This window comes from Myotis myotis, unplaced genomic scaffold, assembly GCF_014108235.1.
Source record: "Myotis myotis isolate mMyoMyo1 unplaced genomic scaffold, mMyoMyo1.p scaffold_m19_p_1, whole genome shotgun sequence".
Lineage (NCBI taxonomy): Eukaryota > Metazoa > Chordata > Mammalia > Chiroptera > Vespertilionidae > Myotis > Myotis myotis.
Window position 1 is genome coordinate 159,159,275 of NW_023416313.1, and position 20,180 is coordinate 159,179,454.

At 45.8% G+C, this 20,180-nt stretch overlaps 1 protein-coding gene across 2 annotated transcripts in view; it reads left to right on the plus strand.

Annotated features, from left to right (window-relative positions):
• Nucleotides 1–1,645: 1,645 nt before the first annotated feature.
• Nucleotides 1,646–20,180, plus strand: part of RAD51 (RAD51 recombinase) — a 30,497-nt gene continuing 11,962 nt past the window's right edge. Inside the window, exons 1-3 of one of the 2 annotated variants that reach the window (XM_036297522.1) lie at nt 1,646–1,891; nt 7,495–7,597; nt 9,869–10,006. In XM_036297522.1, the coding sequence (XP_036153415.1) occupies nt 7,511–7,597; nt 9,869–10,006 (225 nt within the window). In that variant the 5' untranslated portion in view covers nt 1,646–1,891; nt 7,495–7,510. Of the gene's footprint in view, nt 1,892–3,876; nt 4,004–7,494; nt 7,598–9,868; nt 10,007–20,180 lie in introns of those variants that run through there. The other variant, XM_036297514.1, reaches the window with a different exon arrangement.

Genomic DNA, 20,180 nt, shown 5'->3' on the forward strand with positions numbered 1-20,180 from the left:
AAGAGCAGTTAGTGCTATTGGGTTCATAAGAAACTGGAAGAGAGATCTAGAAAGCGGTTAGAATTCAAAACTGTTTCTGTCTCAGACTCTCTCCCACTTGCTTAGTCTCTCAGTTCCTTTTTTAAATTGATTGTTTTAGAGAGAGAGAAACATCTCTTTGTTGCTCCACTCATTCATGCATTCATTGGTTGACTCATATGTCCTGACCTTGGATGGAACTCTCAACCTTGAGGTATTAGGTGATGCTACCAGGCCAAGGCAATCTCTCAATTTATTAATCTTTCTGCACATGAGGTTTCTCTCATTTAACATCCACAAAGCCACAGAAATTGAAGTAAAAGTCAAAAAAATGTGACTTCACTCAGTTAAGGGGGGGGGGCTATGGATTTGTTGATGCTCTAAGGAGGAATATATGTGAACAATGGGAGGTAAATGTGGGTGTCTTTGGTATGGAAGGCAGCTCATTATCCCCAGGTACTATCTATAATTAAATTACTAAGTTAGGTTGGTTGTACTTCAGAATGCTTCCTGAATCTGTTGTCATTTTTAGTAACTCAAGCCTTCATCTCTTGCCTGAAGTACTCCAAGAACTTCCTAACAGCTTTTGCTCTCTTGACTCTCTCCTGAAATTTATCCTGCAGTGCCACAAGATAATGGTTTGAGGATTAAATGAAAACTTTATGAACTTTAAACCACTTCATAAATGTAATGTTGGTGGGGAAATAGATCTAACCATATGACTCGTCTGCTTAAAATACTTTTCAGTGATTTCTCCATTACCTAGATAAAGACTGAAGACCATACATGGTCTTAAGCCTCTTCATAGCCTGAACTAAAACGTAACTCTCCAGTCTCAGAACCTCCTACGACACGTTCCCTTCATCAGACAATACTGTTCCTTGACCATGTTAAATTTCTACGTCCATAATGCTCTTATTTGCTTGTCTTCCAGCGCTTCTTCTTTGCCGGGGAAACCCTATTCATACTTTAAAATCGGAATAACAGATTAAACTTTCCAGTAAACCATAAGGTTGACCTTAAAAATCAATTCCTCCTTCCTTCCTCTGCAGTCCTGCAAATCTTCAGCACAGTTACCTTTTTCTTTTCTTTTCTTTTTTTTTTTTTATCCCCTCCACGCGCTTGATTTCCAGGTTTCTCTACCTACTCTGGCTTCCTCAGCTCCACCACCTCCAGATATCTGGAAAGCGCCTGGCTCCAGGAATTTGAGTCAGAGAGGCCCAGAGCTACCTAAAGCACCAGCAGCTCATATTTAGATACTTAAGAAGTTAACCATGGGTAGCTTTCAGGGGCGAGGCTATTTCCGGGAGAGGCTGAGGACACACTTCCGCCCAGTCCGCGGGCGGTGCATACTGGGAGATGTAGTCTCTAGCTGACCCCACTGCCTCTTGAGAGTTGTAGTCCTCAATCTGATAACGAGAAGGCGGCAACTCCCAAATTTCGAGTTCGTTTTAAGGGATAAAAGGAAGAGGGCAGTACATAGTATCATGCGAGGTCAAGTTCCTGGGCCTTGTCACCTGCTCGCGACCAGTGGCTGGACAGGCTAGAAGGCGGACCCGAGGAGGGCGGGGAGACGTTACGTTGACGCGGGCGTGACCCTGCCCGGGAGGGTTTGGCGGGATTTACGAAACTGCCTGGGCAGAGCGCGCACTGTGACTGGGGACTGAGGCCTGAGGGGAGCAGAGGCGTCCCCCGGGGCGCGTAGTTGGGAGCTGAGACTCGCTTGAGTTGCGTGCAGAAGGTCGGAGCAAAGGAGGAGAGAAGTGGGGCGCCAGCGAGGGCGTCTGGAGTCCGTCCAGGGGCGGGCGTGTGCCGGGCCAGCGGCGGAGGTCGGAGCGCGCATCCCGCCGCCGCGGGGAGAGCTGCAGCCCAGGTGAGAGTGTCAGTCGCGGACGGGCGCCCTTTCCCCGCCAGGTTCTTCCCCGCGACCGCCAGGCTGGAACCGGGCCGAGCTCCCCACCCGGCTTCTGGGGCTTCCGCCGAGTGTGAGGTGGGGACATGCCCGGGCCCAGCAGACTCTCGGAGCTCGTTATGGCGTAAACAGAAGCGGGCGGGGCTGTGGAGCAGGGGGGGTGGGGGAGCCTTACTGAGGCCCTCATTTCCAGCGCCCGTTTGTGGGCGTGGGCGCGGAGGCGAGAGCCACAGACTGAAAATCACAGCTGTGTCGGGTTAGAGCCAGGGCTCCCGGATTTCTCGGCAGTCCTCCTTCCACGACACCAGGCTTTGCTTACCCGAGTTGCCACAAAGATACTTTCATTTCCAATCGGAAGGCCGTCCGCGTGATGCCTAGGGAATGACCTGTAGTGACCTGCTGTTTTTTAAACTAAAGCGAAGTGTGGCCCTGGCCGGAGAGTCCCGTTAGTTAGAGCGTCCGGATACACCTAGGTTATGGGTTGATCCTGGTCTGGGCGCTTACGAGAAGCGAGTGGAACAACAAATCAATATTTCCCTCCCTCCCTCCCTCCCTCCCTCTGTGCCTGTATAATCACCATAAGCACCGCTCAGGTCAAAAAATAGAATGCTGTCCGCACCTCAGAAGGCCCCTGCGCCCCCTCGTCTGATCCGCTCCCCTCTTCTCTCCAGAGGCAACCACTGTTAATTTCTAAGACCACAGACTAATTTTGCCTGTTTCTGAATTTTATATAAGCAAATATATGCGCGTGTGTGTGTATTAATTTATGAGTTTATTTGTGCCAAACTGACGACATATGCCGGGAAGCAAGATCTCAAATGCTCCTTTAAGTAATACTATGTATTTTCATGTCTGACTTGGCTCAGTGTTCTGTCTTTTGGTTCATGCATGTCTTCGCTTATAGCAGTAGTTCTTTGTTGTTGCTCTATGATATTCCTTATTGTACTCATGGCGGCCATTTGGATTGTTTCTGTTTTTTAACTTGTATGAGAAAGGCTGCTGAGCGCATTCCTCTGTACCTCTTGTGTACACGTGTATGCTTTTCAGCCTGTTAATAATATAAAGTAGTGAAATACCTGGGCCATCGCATTTATCTATTTCAGCTTTCACATTTAATGTGTTTTCCAAAGTTGTTCCATTTTTATACTAGAACCAGTACTGCAGTATGTGAGTGTTTAGTTGTTCCACATGCTTGCCAACACGATATTGTCAATATTTTTAATTTTAGCTACTCTGGTGAGTATATAGTAATATCTCATTTTAATTTTCCTCACTATTAATGAGGTTGAACATTTGTTTATATAAATTGGCCATTTTGATATCTTGTAGTGTGAAGTGCTTATTCAAATTTCTTGCCTATTTTTCTTTTGAATTGCCTTTTGTGCTGATTTGGAGGAGTTCTTTATTATATAATTGAACTATCAACCCTTAGTTGTATATATGGTAAATATTTCTTCCCTCACTGTAGTTTTACTTTTCATTCTCTTAATGGTCTCTTTTATTTATTTTGTTATTTTTTAAAAAATTTTTTATTGATTTTAGAGAGGAAGGGAGGAGAGAGGGATAGAAGCATCAATAATGAGAGAGAATCATTGATCGGCTGCCACCTGCACATCCCCTACTGAAGATCGAGCCCGAAACCCTGGCATGTGCCCTTGACCGGAATCAAACCCGGGACCCTTCAGTCCACAGGCTGATGCTCTATCCACTGAGCCAAACCAGCCAGGGCGTAATGGTCTCTTTTGATGAAACTTAAAACTTCTAGGTTTGAATATAGTCCAGTTTTTCAACCTTTTCCTTTTAGCTTATTGCTTTATGTATACCATTCAAGAAATCTTCTCTGTCCCAAAGTCATGAAGATATTCACCTATACTTTAAAAGCTTTGTTTTACCTCTTAACATTTAGATCTATAATCTCTAAATTTGAAACAGATTATTTTCCTGTTGTTTTCTTATTCTATAAGGCCATTCAGCCAACTCAGCACTATTTATTGAAAAGACCATCCTTTCCTGGTTACTTGCAGTGGCATCTTTTTCATAAATTATTAAGGAAGAGATTTAAATTGCATTCAGGTAATTTCAATATTTGAATTACACTAAAACTGCCATCTAAGAAGCCCGTACCTGAACCAGTCAAGAACAAATGGTCGCCCTGAATGGTTTGGCTCAGCGGATAGAGCATCAGCCTGCGGACTGAAGGGTCCAGGTTCAATTCCGGTCAAGGGCATGTACCTTGGTTGCAGACACATCCCCAGTAGGGTGTGTGCAGGAGGCAGCTGATCGATGTTTCTGACTCTCTATCCTTCTCCCTTCCTCTCTGTGGAAGATCAATAAAATATTAAAAAAAAACAACAAATGGTCATCTGTCAAGTCTCTAAGAATGGAGATTTCATATCTGTTATCTTTTGAATTAGATTTATCCTGATTATTAAGTTGTCCAGATTGTTTTGGTTTGATTTAAGGCCATTTATTCTTGTGGACATTAAGACTTGTTCACTTTTACTAATAAAATCTCTTGAAGATAATTTTAAAAAAATTTTGTTCTCAGTTCTTTTCAACCTGAGCAATCTTAACTCTATCATCATAATCACACTTTAGGTATAGCCCTTATGCTTAAATGGAAGATTTCAGACTGAGCAGGGTACTTGCATGTTATTTATTCATTGCACATTCCCTGAAGTATGGAATTGATTAAAATGTTGAACTTAAATTTCATACACTCCTGTTAGGAACATAATGTGTAACTACAAGCTATGATCCTTGCCTAAGATGGGAAGTACTTTTCTCATATCAGTCCACTGTATCAGGAATGGAGGCTATGGGCAGTCACTCTGTACATTTATTTCAGTTCTATCCCACCACCTCCAACTCCTTGCTGGAAGGGAACAATGCAACTGAAGCAATTTAACCTTTCATTAAAAACAATTTTTTTTTCTTTCCATTTTAAGTAGAGCAAGCATGTCAAACTCAAAGGCTAACACAGGCCAAGTAAACAAGGTTTAAGCTTATGTGGGCTGCAAAAAAACAAAAGCTTCAATTTTCATAGAAACGTAGGTTTATTTTTATAGAGACATGCTGAATACAAAGGGCTGAAATAAATGAGTAATCATTAACATAAAATAATGGAACATTTTAATAAAAGTTAATATTTTTTCCTGAAAATTAACTTACCAGACACGGAATAACTGCACAAATTAAGAAGTGTAACGTACATAAACCTATTTTTCTTGTACTCCGAAAATGAAATATTTCCTGTTGCGCACACCAAACAAGTCAGTCCAAGACTAATGATGTGGCAATCGGCTGCTAAAATATTCGCTGCTAGTATTAATGGAGAGAAATGGTGCACATGGATGTAAAGTGCATAAGGGAAATGAATGCAACACGATTATAGTAATCAGTCATTAGCAAATGTTGTAGTTCATTATTAATAGCTAGAGGCCCGGTGCACAAAAATTTGTGCACTCGGTTGGGGGGGGGGCGTCTCTCAGCCCAGCCTGTGCCCTCTTGCAGTCAGGGACCCCTCTGGGGATGACCACTTGCTGGCTTAGGCCTGCTCCCCAGGGGAATCGGGCCTAAGATGGCAATCAGACATCCCTCTGGCAGCCCGGCAGCCCTCGGGGGATAACCACTTGCCAGCGGGGAGCAGACCTAAGCTGCAGTCGGACAGCCTTAGCGCTGCTGAGGAGGCAGGAGAGGCTCCCATCACCACCGCTGTACTGGCAGCCATCAGCCTGTCTTGTGGCTGAGCAGAGCTCCCCATGTGAGAGTGCCCTGACCACCAGAGGGCAGCTCCTGCATTGAGCGTCTGCCCCCTGGTGGTCAGTGTGTCTCATAGTGACCAGTCATTCCTAGTCTTTCTGCTGTTGGGGTCAGTTTGCATATTACCCTTTTTTACTATATAGGATAGAGGCCTGGTGCACGGGTGGGGGCCGGCTGGTTTGCTCTGAAGGGTGTCCCGGATCAGGGTGGGGATCCCACTTGGGTGCCTGGCCAGCCTGGATGAGGGGCTGATGGCTGTTTGCAGCTGGTCACACCCCCTTCAGGGTAGGGGTCCCCACTGGGGTGCCTGGCCAGTCTGGGTGGAGGGGCTGAGGGCCATTTTCAGGCTGGTGGGCGACTGAAGCTCCCAACCTCTCCTTTTTTTCTTTTTTTTTTCTTCTGGGATTTATTTACCTTCTATGGCTGTCACTGGAGCTGAGAGCTGGCTCCAGCTTGAGGCCTCGGCTGCTGAAAGCAGGTATCTGGGGTTTGTTTGGCTTCTATAATTGAAACACTACTGCAGCTCCAGTTCTGAGGCCCGGCTCCAGCTCTGAGGCCACGGCTGATGAAAGCAGGTATCTGGGGTTTGTTTGGCTTCTGTAATTGAAGCATAGTTGCTTTCGGAGCTGTTGCTTTCAGGCTCAGAGCCGGGCCGCGGCAGGCGGGGAACCTTGGCTTCCTCCATCACCAGGGCAACCAAGCCTCATGTTGGCTTCAGTTGCATGGCTTCCTGCCGCCATCTTGGTTGGCAGTTAATTTGCATATCGCCCTGATTAGCCAATGGGAAGCTTATCGGAGGTACAGTTAATTACCCTATTTGTCTTTTATTAGATAGGATTATGCATAACAGGATATTGTAAAAATTAAGTTACGAAATTTTTATTAAAATGTTTCTTACATTGGGCCACAAAAATATTCGTTGTGGGCCTTGAAGTAGAGTCTTGGAAAGTCTGCATTCATTTACCAAACACCTAACATTTATAATGTATCATGGGGTATACACAAACAAAAAAGGTTTGGCCCTACCCTCAGGGAATATGAAGGAGGGGAATGGGGACATAGTTGATCTAGTTAAGCTTTGCATTTTTAAGAAACAGAATATTCCTGGCTCTTCCTAAAGTTTTTCTGATACAACTAGCTAGGTGGAAGGGAAAGCTGGTGAGAGATTTGTTCTTTTTCTTTTTTTTTTTTCTTTTTTTTTTTAATATATTTTATTATTGATTTTTTACAGAGAGTAAGAGAGAGAGATGATAGAGAGTTAGAAACATCGATGAGAGAGAAACATCGATCAGCTGCCTCCTGCACATCCCCCACTGGGGAAGTGCCCGCAACCCAGGTACATGCCCTTGACCGGAATCGAACCAGGGACCTTTCAGTCCGCAGGCCAACGCTCTATCCACTGAGCCAAACCGGTTTCGGCTGTTCTTTTTCTTGAAATAAGTAGATCATTGATTACACCAAAAGCCTAGGACAGTGATGGCGAACCTTTTGAGCTCGGCGTGTCAGCATTTTAAAAAACCCTAACTTAACTCTGGTGCCATGACACATACAGAAATGTTTTGATATTTACCACCATAGTAAAACAAAGATTTATATTTTTGACATTTATTTTATATATTTAAATGCCATTTAACAAAGAAAAAATCAACCAAAAAAATGAGTTTGCGTGTCACCTCTGACACGCGTGTCAGGTTCACCGTCACTGGCCTAGGAAGTAATTCTTAAGAGATTTATTGCAAACATAAGTGTGCAGCTGTGTACTTTTTCTAGTATTCTCCCTGATGGCCATCTGTATTTTTCAGTACTGAACGCTGAGTAATGGCTATGCAGATGCAGCTTGAAGCAAATGCAGATACTTCAGTGGAAGAAGAGAGCTTTGGCCCACAACCTATTTCACGATTAGAGGTAATGTGGTTAGTTGCTAATTTGGGAATTTTAAAGCTGGTCTAAATTCTTCTACCTATTGGGAAAAATCACAGCCTTTATATAAACCACTAGAGCCCCAGTGCTTGAAATTTGTGCACAGGTGGGTCCCTAGGCCACTATGTGGTTCCCCTCCTCCCCTGCTCCTTCTCTTGCCGCTGTGCTGCCACCACAGTGGGTGGGTGGCAGGCTGATTGGGGCCTGCTGGCAGGGGGGAGGGATGAGGCACAGGAGGTTGGCCGCCAGCCCCAAGGAGGCAGCTGGCCCTTGGCCCCCCCCCCGGGAAAGGGGTCACATCCACTGCTACCCACCCCCAGTTCCCTGTCCCAGCTAGGGCCTGCCAGCTGAGGGGAGGGACCGCAGTAGGTTGGCTTGCTGGGGGAGGTTGGCTGTGGGAGTGCACTGACTACCAGGGGGCAGCTCCTGCGTTGAGTGTCTGCCCCCTGGTGGTCAGTGCACATCATAGCGACTGGTCATTCAGGTCATTTGGTCCTAACAGTCACTTAAGCTTTCATATATAGAGATTGCTTTATACCTGTGATCAAGACCCAAATTAGTTTTCAGAAAGGTTGTCAAGGATCCTGTGGAAAGGCTTAAGATAGTTGCAAAACATGTCAGAGCAGATCTCTTGTCAAGAATTCTCCTCCTACTTTGTCACTTTTCTTTCTCAGAGCTGGATTGTCAGAAATGAAGAAGCCCTAGTGTCCCATGGTAGAGTCTGCTGTTTGTACTAAGTATTAAACAATAGTTGTATTAAACAACTGTCCAGGGAATTACAGTGGCCTGACTGGTGATGCAGAGAGGAAAGACCCAGATATGTGCTGAAGTTACTAGCAAGACAGCTGTCATTGTCAAGGAGAAGGCCTTGTAGTTATCCTATATAGTAAAAGCCTAATATGATAAGTATCCGGTCAACCAGTCAAAGGGTAATATGCTAATGGTATGCTAAGGCTGCTCAACCGCTCACTATGATGTGCACTGACCATCAGGGGCAGGTGCTCCAACCAGTAGGTTAGCTTGCTGCTAGGGTCCGGCTGATCGGGACTGAGCTAGATGGGCCAGACACGCCCTGGTGCCTTCCTGTGGTCCCTCCCTGGCTGGCCAACTTCCTGCATCCCTCCCTGGCCCTGATTGTGCACCAGTGGGGTCCCTCGGCCTGGCCTGCGCCCTCTCGCAATCCGGTGTCCCTCAGGGGGTGTTGGAGAGTCTGTTTCCACCCAATCCCGCAGGCCAAGCCAAGGGACGCCACTGGTGCATGAATTTGTGCACTGGGCCTCTAGTTAAGGTATAAGAGCCCGGCTCTATTCAGGAATCTGCACAAGAACATCCAGCACTAGAGCCAGGGCCTTGCACTATTTCTGCTCATTGTACGGAGACCCCAGTGTGAATGCAGGTACATCGGCTGAAGTAGGAGGAAAATGAGAGAAAGCCTTCATTTTTCTGTCTCTTTATGCATGTTCTTTCCATCCCCAGCTAAGCTTCAATACTCCAGAAGTTACAAATAGGTTTGTCGCATTATATGCACACGTGTATTGCTTATTGCCTAAATACTAATAGCAGACATGGTTTCTATGGGCAAGTATTATTATCTCATCTCCCAAACCTTCCCTGATTCCCTAATACAGTCGCATACCTCCACTAACTCATATTCTCCCAGAAGTCATGCTTTCGGTGGCTAATAAAATCAAAGCTGACTTTGTACATAGGGAGAAAGAAGTGATATACAAGTCTGTGACCAAAAGCAGATTTCCCCATTCTCTGAGTCAGTGGTTAGAGCAGAGCTTTCTAGTCATTGTATTATAAAAAAATTGTTTTTTCTCCAAAAAGATTATTGATATGCTAAGATAGCGCTCCCCTCAGCTCTGGGGCAGCCTCATCTACTAACCCCAGTTTAGTGTAAAAAATATCATTTTTTATTTGTGCTTGATGTAAAAAACATTGGGAAATACTGGCTTAAAGTGGCCTTTTAGGACCCAGGGTCTCAAAGTTCATTTAAAGTCCCAGTTATAAAAGGTTGAGAGTTACAGGTTTATTTCCAGTGGTTAGAAGTTACTAGTTTAATCCACTTAATATATATGGGATAGTTCTAGTCTAAAACTCCTGGTTTTGGTAACTAAATACCTTATGTTTAGGGCACAGTTTTCAAACCTTTTGTATTCCAAACAACTCTGTGAGTAGGTAGGGAAAATTATCCAGATTAGACAGATGAGAAAACTGAAGTTTAAATTAACCCATGGTTTTCTTCACTCGCAGCAATGTGGCATAAATGCCAATGATGTGAAGAAATTGGAAGAAGCTGGATTCCATACTGTGGAGGCTGTGGCCTATGCACCGAAAAAGGAGCTAATAAATATTAAGGGGATTAGTGAAGCCAAAGCTGATAAAATTCTGGTAAGTACTGCTTCCGTGCCCTAAGGAGGCATTAAAGGGAGGAATACAAAAGGGTATATAATGAAAGGTGGTGGTCTTCCTACTTCCATCCCTTGTTGTGTCATCTTGTTCCGCTTTCCAGGGGTGACTGCAATACCAGTTATTTCTGTATGTGCCTTCTTGCATAAATTGGGATTTTCTCTTAGGAATTGCAGTATCGTGGGTTATGCCATAAATACTGCCAAGTTGACTACTAACAGTGAGTGAGTGGTATACACCTTATCTTTCTAAATACTTGATTTCATGCCTTAGAAATATTCTTTAGAATGCAGCCATTTAAAACAATTTCAAAGAATATTCATTGACATAGGATAATGTTTCCTGATACAAGAAATGTTAACAAAATGTGTGTGTGTGTGTGTGTGCGCGCGCGCGCGCGCGCGCATGCGCACGCCTGCACATTTACATGCTTGATTTTTGGTTTTAAAATGTATATTTATAAATGTATAGCACATACACTAAGGATAAATACACTAAAATATTAATGTTAACTTCTGATGGTAAGAAAGTAAGCAATTTTTATTTTTGCCTCAATTTTCTAAAACTTATAGACACAGACAACATGTTTGTTTTTTTTAATATATTTTATTGATTTTTTACAGAGAGCAAGGGAGAGGGATAGAGAGTTAGAAACATTGATGAGAGAGAAACATCGATCAGCTGCCTCCTGCACACCCCCTACTGGGGATGTGCCCGCAACCAAAGTACATGCCCTTGACCAGAATCAAACCTGGGACCCTTCAGTCCGCAGGCCAACTCTCTATCCACTGAGCCAAACCAGTTAGGGCACAACATGTTTTCTCTAATAAACATGTTGTACTTTCAAATAGAAAAGCTGTTTGAATTGCTTGAATATTAAAGTCATATTAATTAGGTTCTCAGTGTATATAATTTGTTAGCTAATCATAGGAAGGTTCTTTAATAATGACAAGAGGGTATGATTTTAAGTCATGCACTTAGTTTTTTTATATCTTAACTAGAGGCCCGGTGCACAAAAATTTGTGCACTCGGGGGGGAAGGGGGGTCCCTCAGCCTGGCCTGTGCCCTCTCGCAGTCTGGGACCCCTCGGGAGATAACGACCTGCTGGCTTAGGCCTGCTCCTGGGTGGCAGAGGGCAGGCCCAATCCCTAGGTGCAGCCCCTGGTCGGGCTCAGAGCAGGGCCGATTGGGGAGTTGGGGCGCCACCCCCTGTCATGCACAGAGCGGGGCAGATTGGGAGGTTGCGCTGCCACCCTCAGTCACGCTCAGGGTAGGGCCGATTGGGGGGTTGGGGCACCGCCCCCTGTCACACTCAAGGCAGGGTCGATTGGGAGGTTGCGGTGCCACCCCCTGTCACGCACAGAGCAGGGTTGATCAGGGGGTTGGGGAGCTCCCCCCGTCACGCACAGAGCAGGGCGGATCAGGGGCTTAGGGCGCTGCCCTCTATCACCCACAGAGCAGGGCCAATCAGGGGGTTGGGGCGCCGCCACTGTCACATTTAGGGCAGGGCCGATAGGGAGGTTATGGCTCTACCCCATCACACACAGAGCAGGGCCCGTGGGGTGGGGGTTTGGGGCGCCGCCCTCTATCACCCACAGAGCAGGGCCGATCAGGGTGTTGGGGAGCTCCCCCCTATCAGGCACAGAGCAGGGCCGATCAGGGGGTTGGGGCGCCTTCCCCTGTCAGGAACAGAGCAGGGCCGATAGGGAAGTTGTGGCCCCGCCCCCTGTCACACACAGAGCCACAGGGCGATCAGGGGGTTTGGGCGCTGCCCCCTGTCATGCTGATCCCGGTGCCAGGAGACCTCGCGGCTCCGCTGATCCCAGTGCTGTGAGGCATATTACCCTTTTACTATATAGAATAGAGGCCTGGTGCATGAGTGGGGGCTGGCTGGTTTGCCCTGAAGGGTGTCCTGGATCAGGGTGGGGGTCCCCACTGGGGTGCCTGGCCAGCCTGGATGAGGGGATGATGGCTGTTTGCAGCTGGTCACACACCCTTCAGGGTGGGGGTCCCCACTGGGGTGCCTGGCCAGTCTGGGTGAGGGGCTGAGGGCTGTTTTCAGGCTGGGACTGAAGCTCCCAACTGCTCCTTTTTTTCTTTTTTTTCTTTTTTTTTTATTCTGAGCCAGCTTTAGCTCTGAGGCTCCAGCTCTTAGGCCTCAGCTGCTAAAAGTAGGTATCTGGTTTGTTTAGGTTCTACAATCAAAACTCTGTATCAACTCCAGGTCTGAGATCCCGGCTAGCTGAAAGCAGGTTTCTGGGGTTTTGTTTAGCTTCTGTTTTTGTAACTATGTTTCAAACTGCCAGCTCAGAGGCCTGCAGCGGCAGGCGGGGAACGTTGGAGTCCTCCGTCACTGAAGCAAGGAAGCCTCATGTTAGTTTCAAGCTGCCTGGCTGCTGGCCGCCATCTTGGCTGGCAGTTAATTTGCATATCTCGCTGATTAACCAATGGGAAGGGTAGCGGTCGTATGCCAATTACAATGTTTCTCTTTTATTAGATAGGATAAATGACATAAAAGTGATTTTTCTGGCTTAATGAAATGAGGTAGTAACTTAATCCCTTATAAAGCACTTTAACTTTGAAATCTCATCTCTTTCATATATATTATTCCTTGGCCTTCATAACAGCAATGAGAAAGATAGGTAGAGCCAGCATTAGCTGTTTTGCTTCTGCTAATCTACATAAAACATAGTTTTACACAAATTTCTCTGAAAAGTAATCTTGAAAAACTAGAGAATCTTCCAAAAGAGTGTATCCTTTGTTATTGGGTAGCTTCAGTACATTAGTTCTACTATGTAACTTACTCAAACGGACAGTATCTGTGATTTATGTATACTTATTTAATATCTTACACATAAAATATGTATACAACACAGTAAATTGTTTTACTGGTTATTATACTAAAGAGCTTTGAATTTTTAAGCATTGGCAGGGCTGTTACTCCATTTATTTAGTACCACTCTGTAATAGTAATTTAGTCAGGGCTCAAAAATAGTAAGGAATTCTTAATTTGAGAGGAAAGATGTTGTCATTTATTGGATTATTCAAATAAATAAATGTTTGAAGTGGTGACTTAATTGGAAATAAGAGTTCTGAGTCCCTAATACCTTATTGAAAGATTGTGATATTGAAGAAGCCAGTAGGTGTCCCTAAAGTCTATTTATTGTTTCTTTTTGAACATCAGTGTTTGTGACTGGACAAATCCTGACAGGATCTTTATTTATGCCTTGTCAGACCTTTTAGAAATCAAATCAATGTTTTGGTGTAAATATAAAAACCCATAATAAGTGAAATGAGATGTGCAAAATGATATAGATGTATCTTTTTATATTTCTGTCCTCTTGATCTAAGACATTTTATATTGTGAATATCTGGTGATTAAAGATTATGCTATTTACTTTTAAAAGGCTAAAGATTTTTTTCAGTACTGTGGCTATTCCCTTCCATTCCCCCAAAATCTTTGGAATTGAGACTTTAAGTAAGAATATCCATTGTCACAGTGGAGAAAAGAAACAATCCAGAATTATTTTCATTTTTATTATTAAATTTATTGGTGTGGCATCTATACTGATAAAAGGATAATATGCTAATTAGACTGGACATCTTCCAGATGTCCTTCCGGACAAAGCCAGAGTGGCAGGGGCTGAGGCAGAGGCGGTTAGGGGCGATCAGGCCAGCAGGGGAGAGCAGTTAGGGGGCAATCAGGCCGGCAGGCAGAGGTGGTTAGGGGCTGATCAGACAGGCAGGCAGGTTTGTGAGAGGGATGTCCTGGATTGGAGAGAGTGCAGGCTGGGCTGAGGGACACCCCCCTCTTCCCTCGTGCATGAATTTCATGCACCAGGCCTCTAATCCTATCTAATAAAAGACAAAAAGGGTAATTGACCATACCTTCGCTACGCTTCCTATTGACTAATCAGGGTGATATGCAAATTAACTGCCAACAAAGATGGCCGTTAATTTGCATACATAGGTGCAATGCTGGGAGGTGAAAGGGGAAGGACAGAAGAAGCCGCCTGCCGCTGACGGTGATCGGAAACCCAGGTGGCAGCCAAGAGCCGGGTGGCAGGGTTGTGATCGGAGAACCGAGCCACCTTTGCCCACCCTGGGCCAGTAATCAAAGAAGCCCTAGAGGCGGGGCCAGAGGCCGGGCTGTGTCGCCGCCTGGGGACATGATCTGGTCCCCGGGGGGTGATGCAGCCAGGCCCCAGAAGGAGACCCAGGGGCCGGGGCTGCCCGCTCCGCGTTAGGAAGCAGGAGGCAGCTCTTCACCTGGAGGCTTAAGTCCAAGGTGGGAGGCGCCATTTTTTGTGCAGAAAGGCAGGGGTGTGGCTAAGCACAAGGCAGCACTATGTTTGTGTACAGAGAGGCGGGGGCGTGGCTCAGAGCGGGGCGGCACTATGTCCAGAGAGACTGGTGTTGAAGCCGGGTGTTCCCCTCAGGATGCGAGGGGCAGGAGAGGAATGCGAGGTAGAGGAGGAGCGGCTTCAGGCAAGTGAAGGTAAAGGGCAGGTTGCCCAGCCGCAAGGCTGTTCCAAGCTTCCCGGCCCAGGTTTTCAAGTGTAAATATTACTTCAGATGTTGTCCTTGCACGTAGTTTATTCCCTTCCCCTCATCTTGGCTGTTAAAGTCATGCCCACCCCCTGGGCAGCCAGACCTCACGTTCATGGCACAGATGAGGTTTGGTTCTGGGGTCACCTCTCAGATTTTAAGCGGCTGCTACACTTGGGGGATAGGAAGAGTGAGACTTTAGCCCTGAAAAGACGGAAGGCTTGGGCAGACGGTTCCCTCAAGGGCTCAGCCTGCTTTCGGGCTGTAGGCACAGGGAACGTCCAGGGCAGCCCCCGGAGCAGGCGTCCGGCTGAGCTCGGACGAGGCCGTTTTGCAGCCTCCCCTTCCTCCGTCCCAGGTGGTGGGGGCCATGACTGCCTTGAGGCTGCTCCCTGGAAGCCATTCTCCCCTCAGCCTGTAGCTGTAAAACAGCGCACACGAAGAGAATCTTTTTTTGTGCCTCATGTTAAAAAGTTTAAAAAAAAAAAAAAGGTGTGCATGACTCCTCACTGTGTTCATTTGTAAAATAAAAAAAATGCTCTTAAGACCCTGGGCGGCAAGACAGCACAGCCCCAATGAAAATATATGCACAACCCATGGACACAGACAACAGTATGGTGATGGCCAGAGAGAACTGGGGGTCAAGAGGTGGGTAGAGGGGGCAAAAGGGAGGAAATAGGGACATCTTATATAATAATAATAAAAGGCTAATATGCACATTGACTGAACAGCAGAATGGCTGGTTGCTATGATGCGCACTGGCCACCAGGGGGCGGGCAGACAATGCAGGAGCTGCCCCCTGGTGGTCAGTGCACTTCCATATGGGGAGTGCCACTCAGCCAGAAGCTGGCTCATGGCTGGCCAGCGCAGAGGTGGTGGCAGGAGCCTCTCCCACCTCTGTGGCAGCACTAAGAATGTCCAACTAAAGGTTTAGACCTGATCCTTTGGGGGCCTAAGCCTTTAGTTGGACATCCCCTGAGGGCTCCCTGGCTGCCAGAAGGATGTCTGACTGCAAGCTTAGGCCTGATCCCCCGGGGAGTGGGCTTAAGTCAACAGGTGGACATCCCCCAAGGGGTCCTGGACTGTGAATGGGCGCAGGCTGGGCTGAGGTACCCCCTCCCCCCCGAGTGCACAAATTTTTATGCACCGGGCCTCTAGTCCTATCTAGTAATAGAAAACATGGTAATTAACCGTAACTTTGCTACCCTTCCCATTGGCTAATCAGCGAGATATGCAAATTAACTGCCAACCAAGATGGCGGCTGGTGGCCAGGCAGCTGAAGCGAACAGGAGGCTTGCTTGCTCCAGTGATAGAGGAAGCCAAGGTTCCCCACCTGCCGCTGCCGGCCTCTGAGCTTGAACTCTAAGCAACTATGTTGCAATAATAGAAGTTAAACAATCCCCAGAAACCTGCTTTCAGCCGTCAGAGCTGGAGCGAGCAGGACCGCAACAGTGTTACAGTTACAGAGCCCAAACAAACCCAGAGACCTGCTTTCAGCAGCCGAGGTCTCAGAGCTAGAGCCGAGCCTCAGAGCTAAAGCTGGCTCTCAGCTCCAGTGACAGCCATAGAAGGTAAATAAATCCCAGAAGAAAAAAGAAAAAAAGGAGAGGTTGGGAGCTTCAGTCACCCGCCAGCCTGAAAACGGCCCTCAGCCCCTCACCCAGACTGGCCAGGCACCCCAGTGCGGACCCCCACCCTGAAGGGGGTGTGACCAGTTGCAAACAGCCATCATCCCCTCATCCAGGCTGGCCAGGCACCCAAGCAGGACCCCTACCCTGATCTGGGACACCCTTCAGGGCAAACCAGCCGGCCCCCACCCGTGCACCAGGCCTCTATCCTATATAGTAAAAGGGTAATATGAAAATTGACCCCAACAGCAGAAAGACTAGGAATGACTGGTCCCTATGAGACACACTGACCACCAGGGGGCAGACGCTCAATGCAGGAGCTGCCCTCTGGTGGACAGGTCACTCTTACATGGGGAGCTCTGCTCAGCCACAAGCCAGGCTGATGGCTGCCAGTACAGCAGTGGTGGTGGGAGCCTCTCCTGCCTCCTCAGCAGCGCTAAGGATGTCCGACTGCAGTTTAGGCCTGCTCCCCGCTGGCAAGTGGACATCCCCCGAGGGCTGCCGGGCTGCCAGAGGGATGTCTGATTGCCATGTTAGGCCCAATCCCCCGGGGAGCGGGCCTAAGCCAGCAGGTGGTCATCCCCTGAGGGTCCCAGACTGCGAGAGGGCACAGGCTGGGCTGAAGAACCCCTCCCTCCCCCCCCCCCCCCAGTGCACAAATTTTTGTGCACCGGGCCTCTAGTCTATATATAAAAAGCCTAAGCGACTGTTCGACCATCCTACTGGTAGTTACGATGCGCAATGACCACCAGGGCGCAGACACTATGACCAGTAGCTATGACATGCACTGACCACCAGGGAGCAGACGCTCAATGCAGGAGCTGCTGTGCTGCAGTGACTTGGCAGCTGTGGTTCTCCACCCCGGTGGAGGAGCCCAATTCCGGGGTGTGTCACCCAAGAACCGCCCTCTCGCAAACCGGGACCCCTTGGGGGGTGTTGGAGAGCCAGTTTTGGCCAATCCCCCACAAATCCATGCACCGGGCCTCTAGTTGGTTAATAAGATTATATGGGTTTCAAGTGTACATTTCTATGATACATGATCTGTGACCTTGAGAATATTATGCTTAGCAGAAATAAGCCAGAAAAAACTTAAGAACCATATGATTTCACTCATGTGGGGTAAAAAACTGAAACTCATAGACACAGACAACAGAATGGTGATTACCAGAGGGAAGGGGGTTGAGGGTAGGGTAGTAAAAAGAAATTGTCATTGGCTTTTGTTGAACTATTCTTTCTTGCTTGGTACACCACCATAGCACTGACAAATTCAGCATGGATAGTTTTTAAAATATTTTTTTTTACTTGATATTTTATGTTTTGTGTCCGAGGGTTCGATAGTTCTTGGCTGTCGAAAACTTCTAAAGACTTCTGCTTAGCACAAATTAAAGCTAGCTTATTTTGTTAAGTATGAGAATAGAAGTAAAGTTCTGCCAGATTAGGCAATTGGACTGTTTTTACTTCAAATTTCCCTTTGGTTTAATATTCTGTTCCTTTAAGAGCTCATAGACAAGAAAATGTAGGGGTTAAAATGAAAAGAAGGTAAAGCATCTCCTGAGTTTTCTCAACATTTTGTTATTAAAATTTTTTAACTTATTGCAAAGCTGAAAGAATTATATAGTGAACAGTCATATACCCATCACCTGGGCTATACCATTAACATCTTATATATAAAAAAGGCTAATATGCTAAGTGTCCTTCCCAATATCCAACTGCTTGCTATGACGTGCACTGACCACCATGGGGCAGACCCTCAACGAAGGAGCTGCCGTGATGCACACTTGGCATTTACCGAGAAACAGGCAGCGCGGACTTGGCCAACAAAGCAACACTCGGCTTCCCCCAAGTGGGACACAGGGCCCACCACCACCGTGGAGCAACAGCCCACCAAATCACAGTCGTTGTCGTCACTGCTGAGACCCCATGGCCAGCCCAGAAACAGTCACTGTGGGCGCCAGGTGATGACATCACATAGCGACGCTCAGCTTCCTCTTCCTAGCTACTAGCCTCCTTGGAGTTTCTGCAGCCCAGGGTCATGACTTGCTTTATACTTAGGTGGAAACATTTACACTTTAATTAAATGTGTGTGAAGCATTTTCCCGTGCCTCATCTCATTTGATCCTCACAGAAGTCCTGGAGTAGGTAGATAGGAGACTCAGTGGAATCCTATTTTCTTTTCATTGGCCAGAAAACAGAGATTTAGAAAGCTTAGAAACTTGACCCAACTGAAAAGAAGTAAGAAATGGTGGACCTTGAAAATGACTTTGGGTTTTCTCACTGCGCAGAATATAGTCAAACACTGCTGCAGTTAAATATTTTACCCTTTGTTCTCCCTGCATGATCCTCAATAATAATCTGCTTTGTGTTGATATTTACTGCTGTGTTGCTGAAAATTACCTGAAAGAGAAGTTGGGGTGCTTCACTTGGCTGGAAAAAGTTTAGCTAAATCAGAAAGCAGGTATAATTAAACAAGTTTATTCTATTATCTATAGAAGGCTAAGTTGACTCGCACATGCGCAATACATATAAAGCTCTCGTGCCAATCACACCCGTGTGTTTCCATTTGTCATTGTCAATTGTGAATTTGGTTGACACTTTTATTATAGAGAAAGGGTGAATAGCGATATTAAAATATTTCTTCTAATTAACACATTGTATGTGGGAAACGTATTTATACGTTTTACATTGACTGGTAGCATTGACTGGTAGTAGAGCACGGGACATGTATTAATATGTTTTTTATAGACTAGCGGTAGAATGCGGGTAACATATAAATACGTAAACTAAAGTTACCGTAATTTTACTGAACGTTGCCATTTGCGCAAAATATTAGCAAAAATGGTCCGCGCCACCTGTTAGCGCGCGATAAAAACTACCCGCAAACAATGTGTTAATTTCCTTTCGATGTACACGAATTCGTGCACCAGGCCGCTGGTTTAAAGTACTTGATTTATCACCTGTATATCTCTCTATCCAGCAGTCAGTCCATCTTGGATTTTTTTTTAATGCTTTTCAAAGAAAATTGCAGAAATTAATACATTTTCCCCTAAATATTTTAGCATACGTTAACTAGATTTCAATATTGGTGTATAAGCTTCTTCCCCCCTTTCTTTGATATTTTTATTTTCTAAATCTACTAAATCTTCATTCATCCTGAAGATTAGTAGAAGTTACAGGAAAAAGGAAATTCTCAAAGAAATAATACAAAAGAAATTGACAGAGTTAAAGAGAAGCAGAAGTCTTATATATAGTAATACCCCATAGAGTATCAAAGATGAACACCTAGCCAAATCAGTGTGTGTGAAATTTCAGTATACCAGTCATAAAGAGAAGGTTCTGAAAGATTTCAGAAAAAAGTAAGTGACCTCTAAAGGAACAATCATCAGAAAGTACGTTTTCTGTCAGAAATCTGGGTGATAGAAGCAGGTAGAGCAATGCCTTTAAAGCTCTGAGGGAAAATAATCTTAAGTCTAGCTTTCCGTATATAGTAACATTATCAATCAAATATTAGGGCAGAATAAAACAGTTTCAGAAACAAGAATTCAGAACATTATTCTCTCATCCATTTTTTCTTACGAAGTTACTTGAGGATATACTTTACCAGATTGAAGATGGGAAAACATGGGATCTAGGTTAGAGTGGCTCCAACTCAAGTACTGAGTGAAGGAAGGCCCAGGATAGGAGCTAGCCTAGAGAGCAGAAAGTGCAGTTGGAGAAGGAAAGATCTCGGAGGGGGGAAAGGGTGCAGTAGAATACATAGTGAGATTGAGCCGTTGGAAAATTTGAGAAATGAATAAAGTTAGAGAATACTAGAGAGACGTGGCTCAGATATAAAAACAAGGTAAAATAGAGCATGATTTTGAAACTGTTGTATAAAAAAGAGTTCATTTGAATTTGACAAACTTTTGAGAGACATAATGTAACAAAACAATTGTATTTCTGTCACACAATTGGTTCTGCGATGAATTATATGTATAAAACTA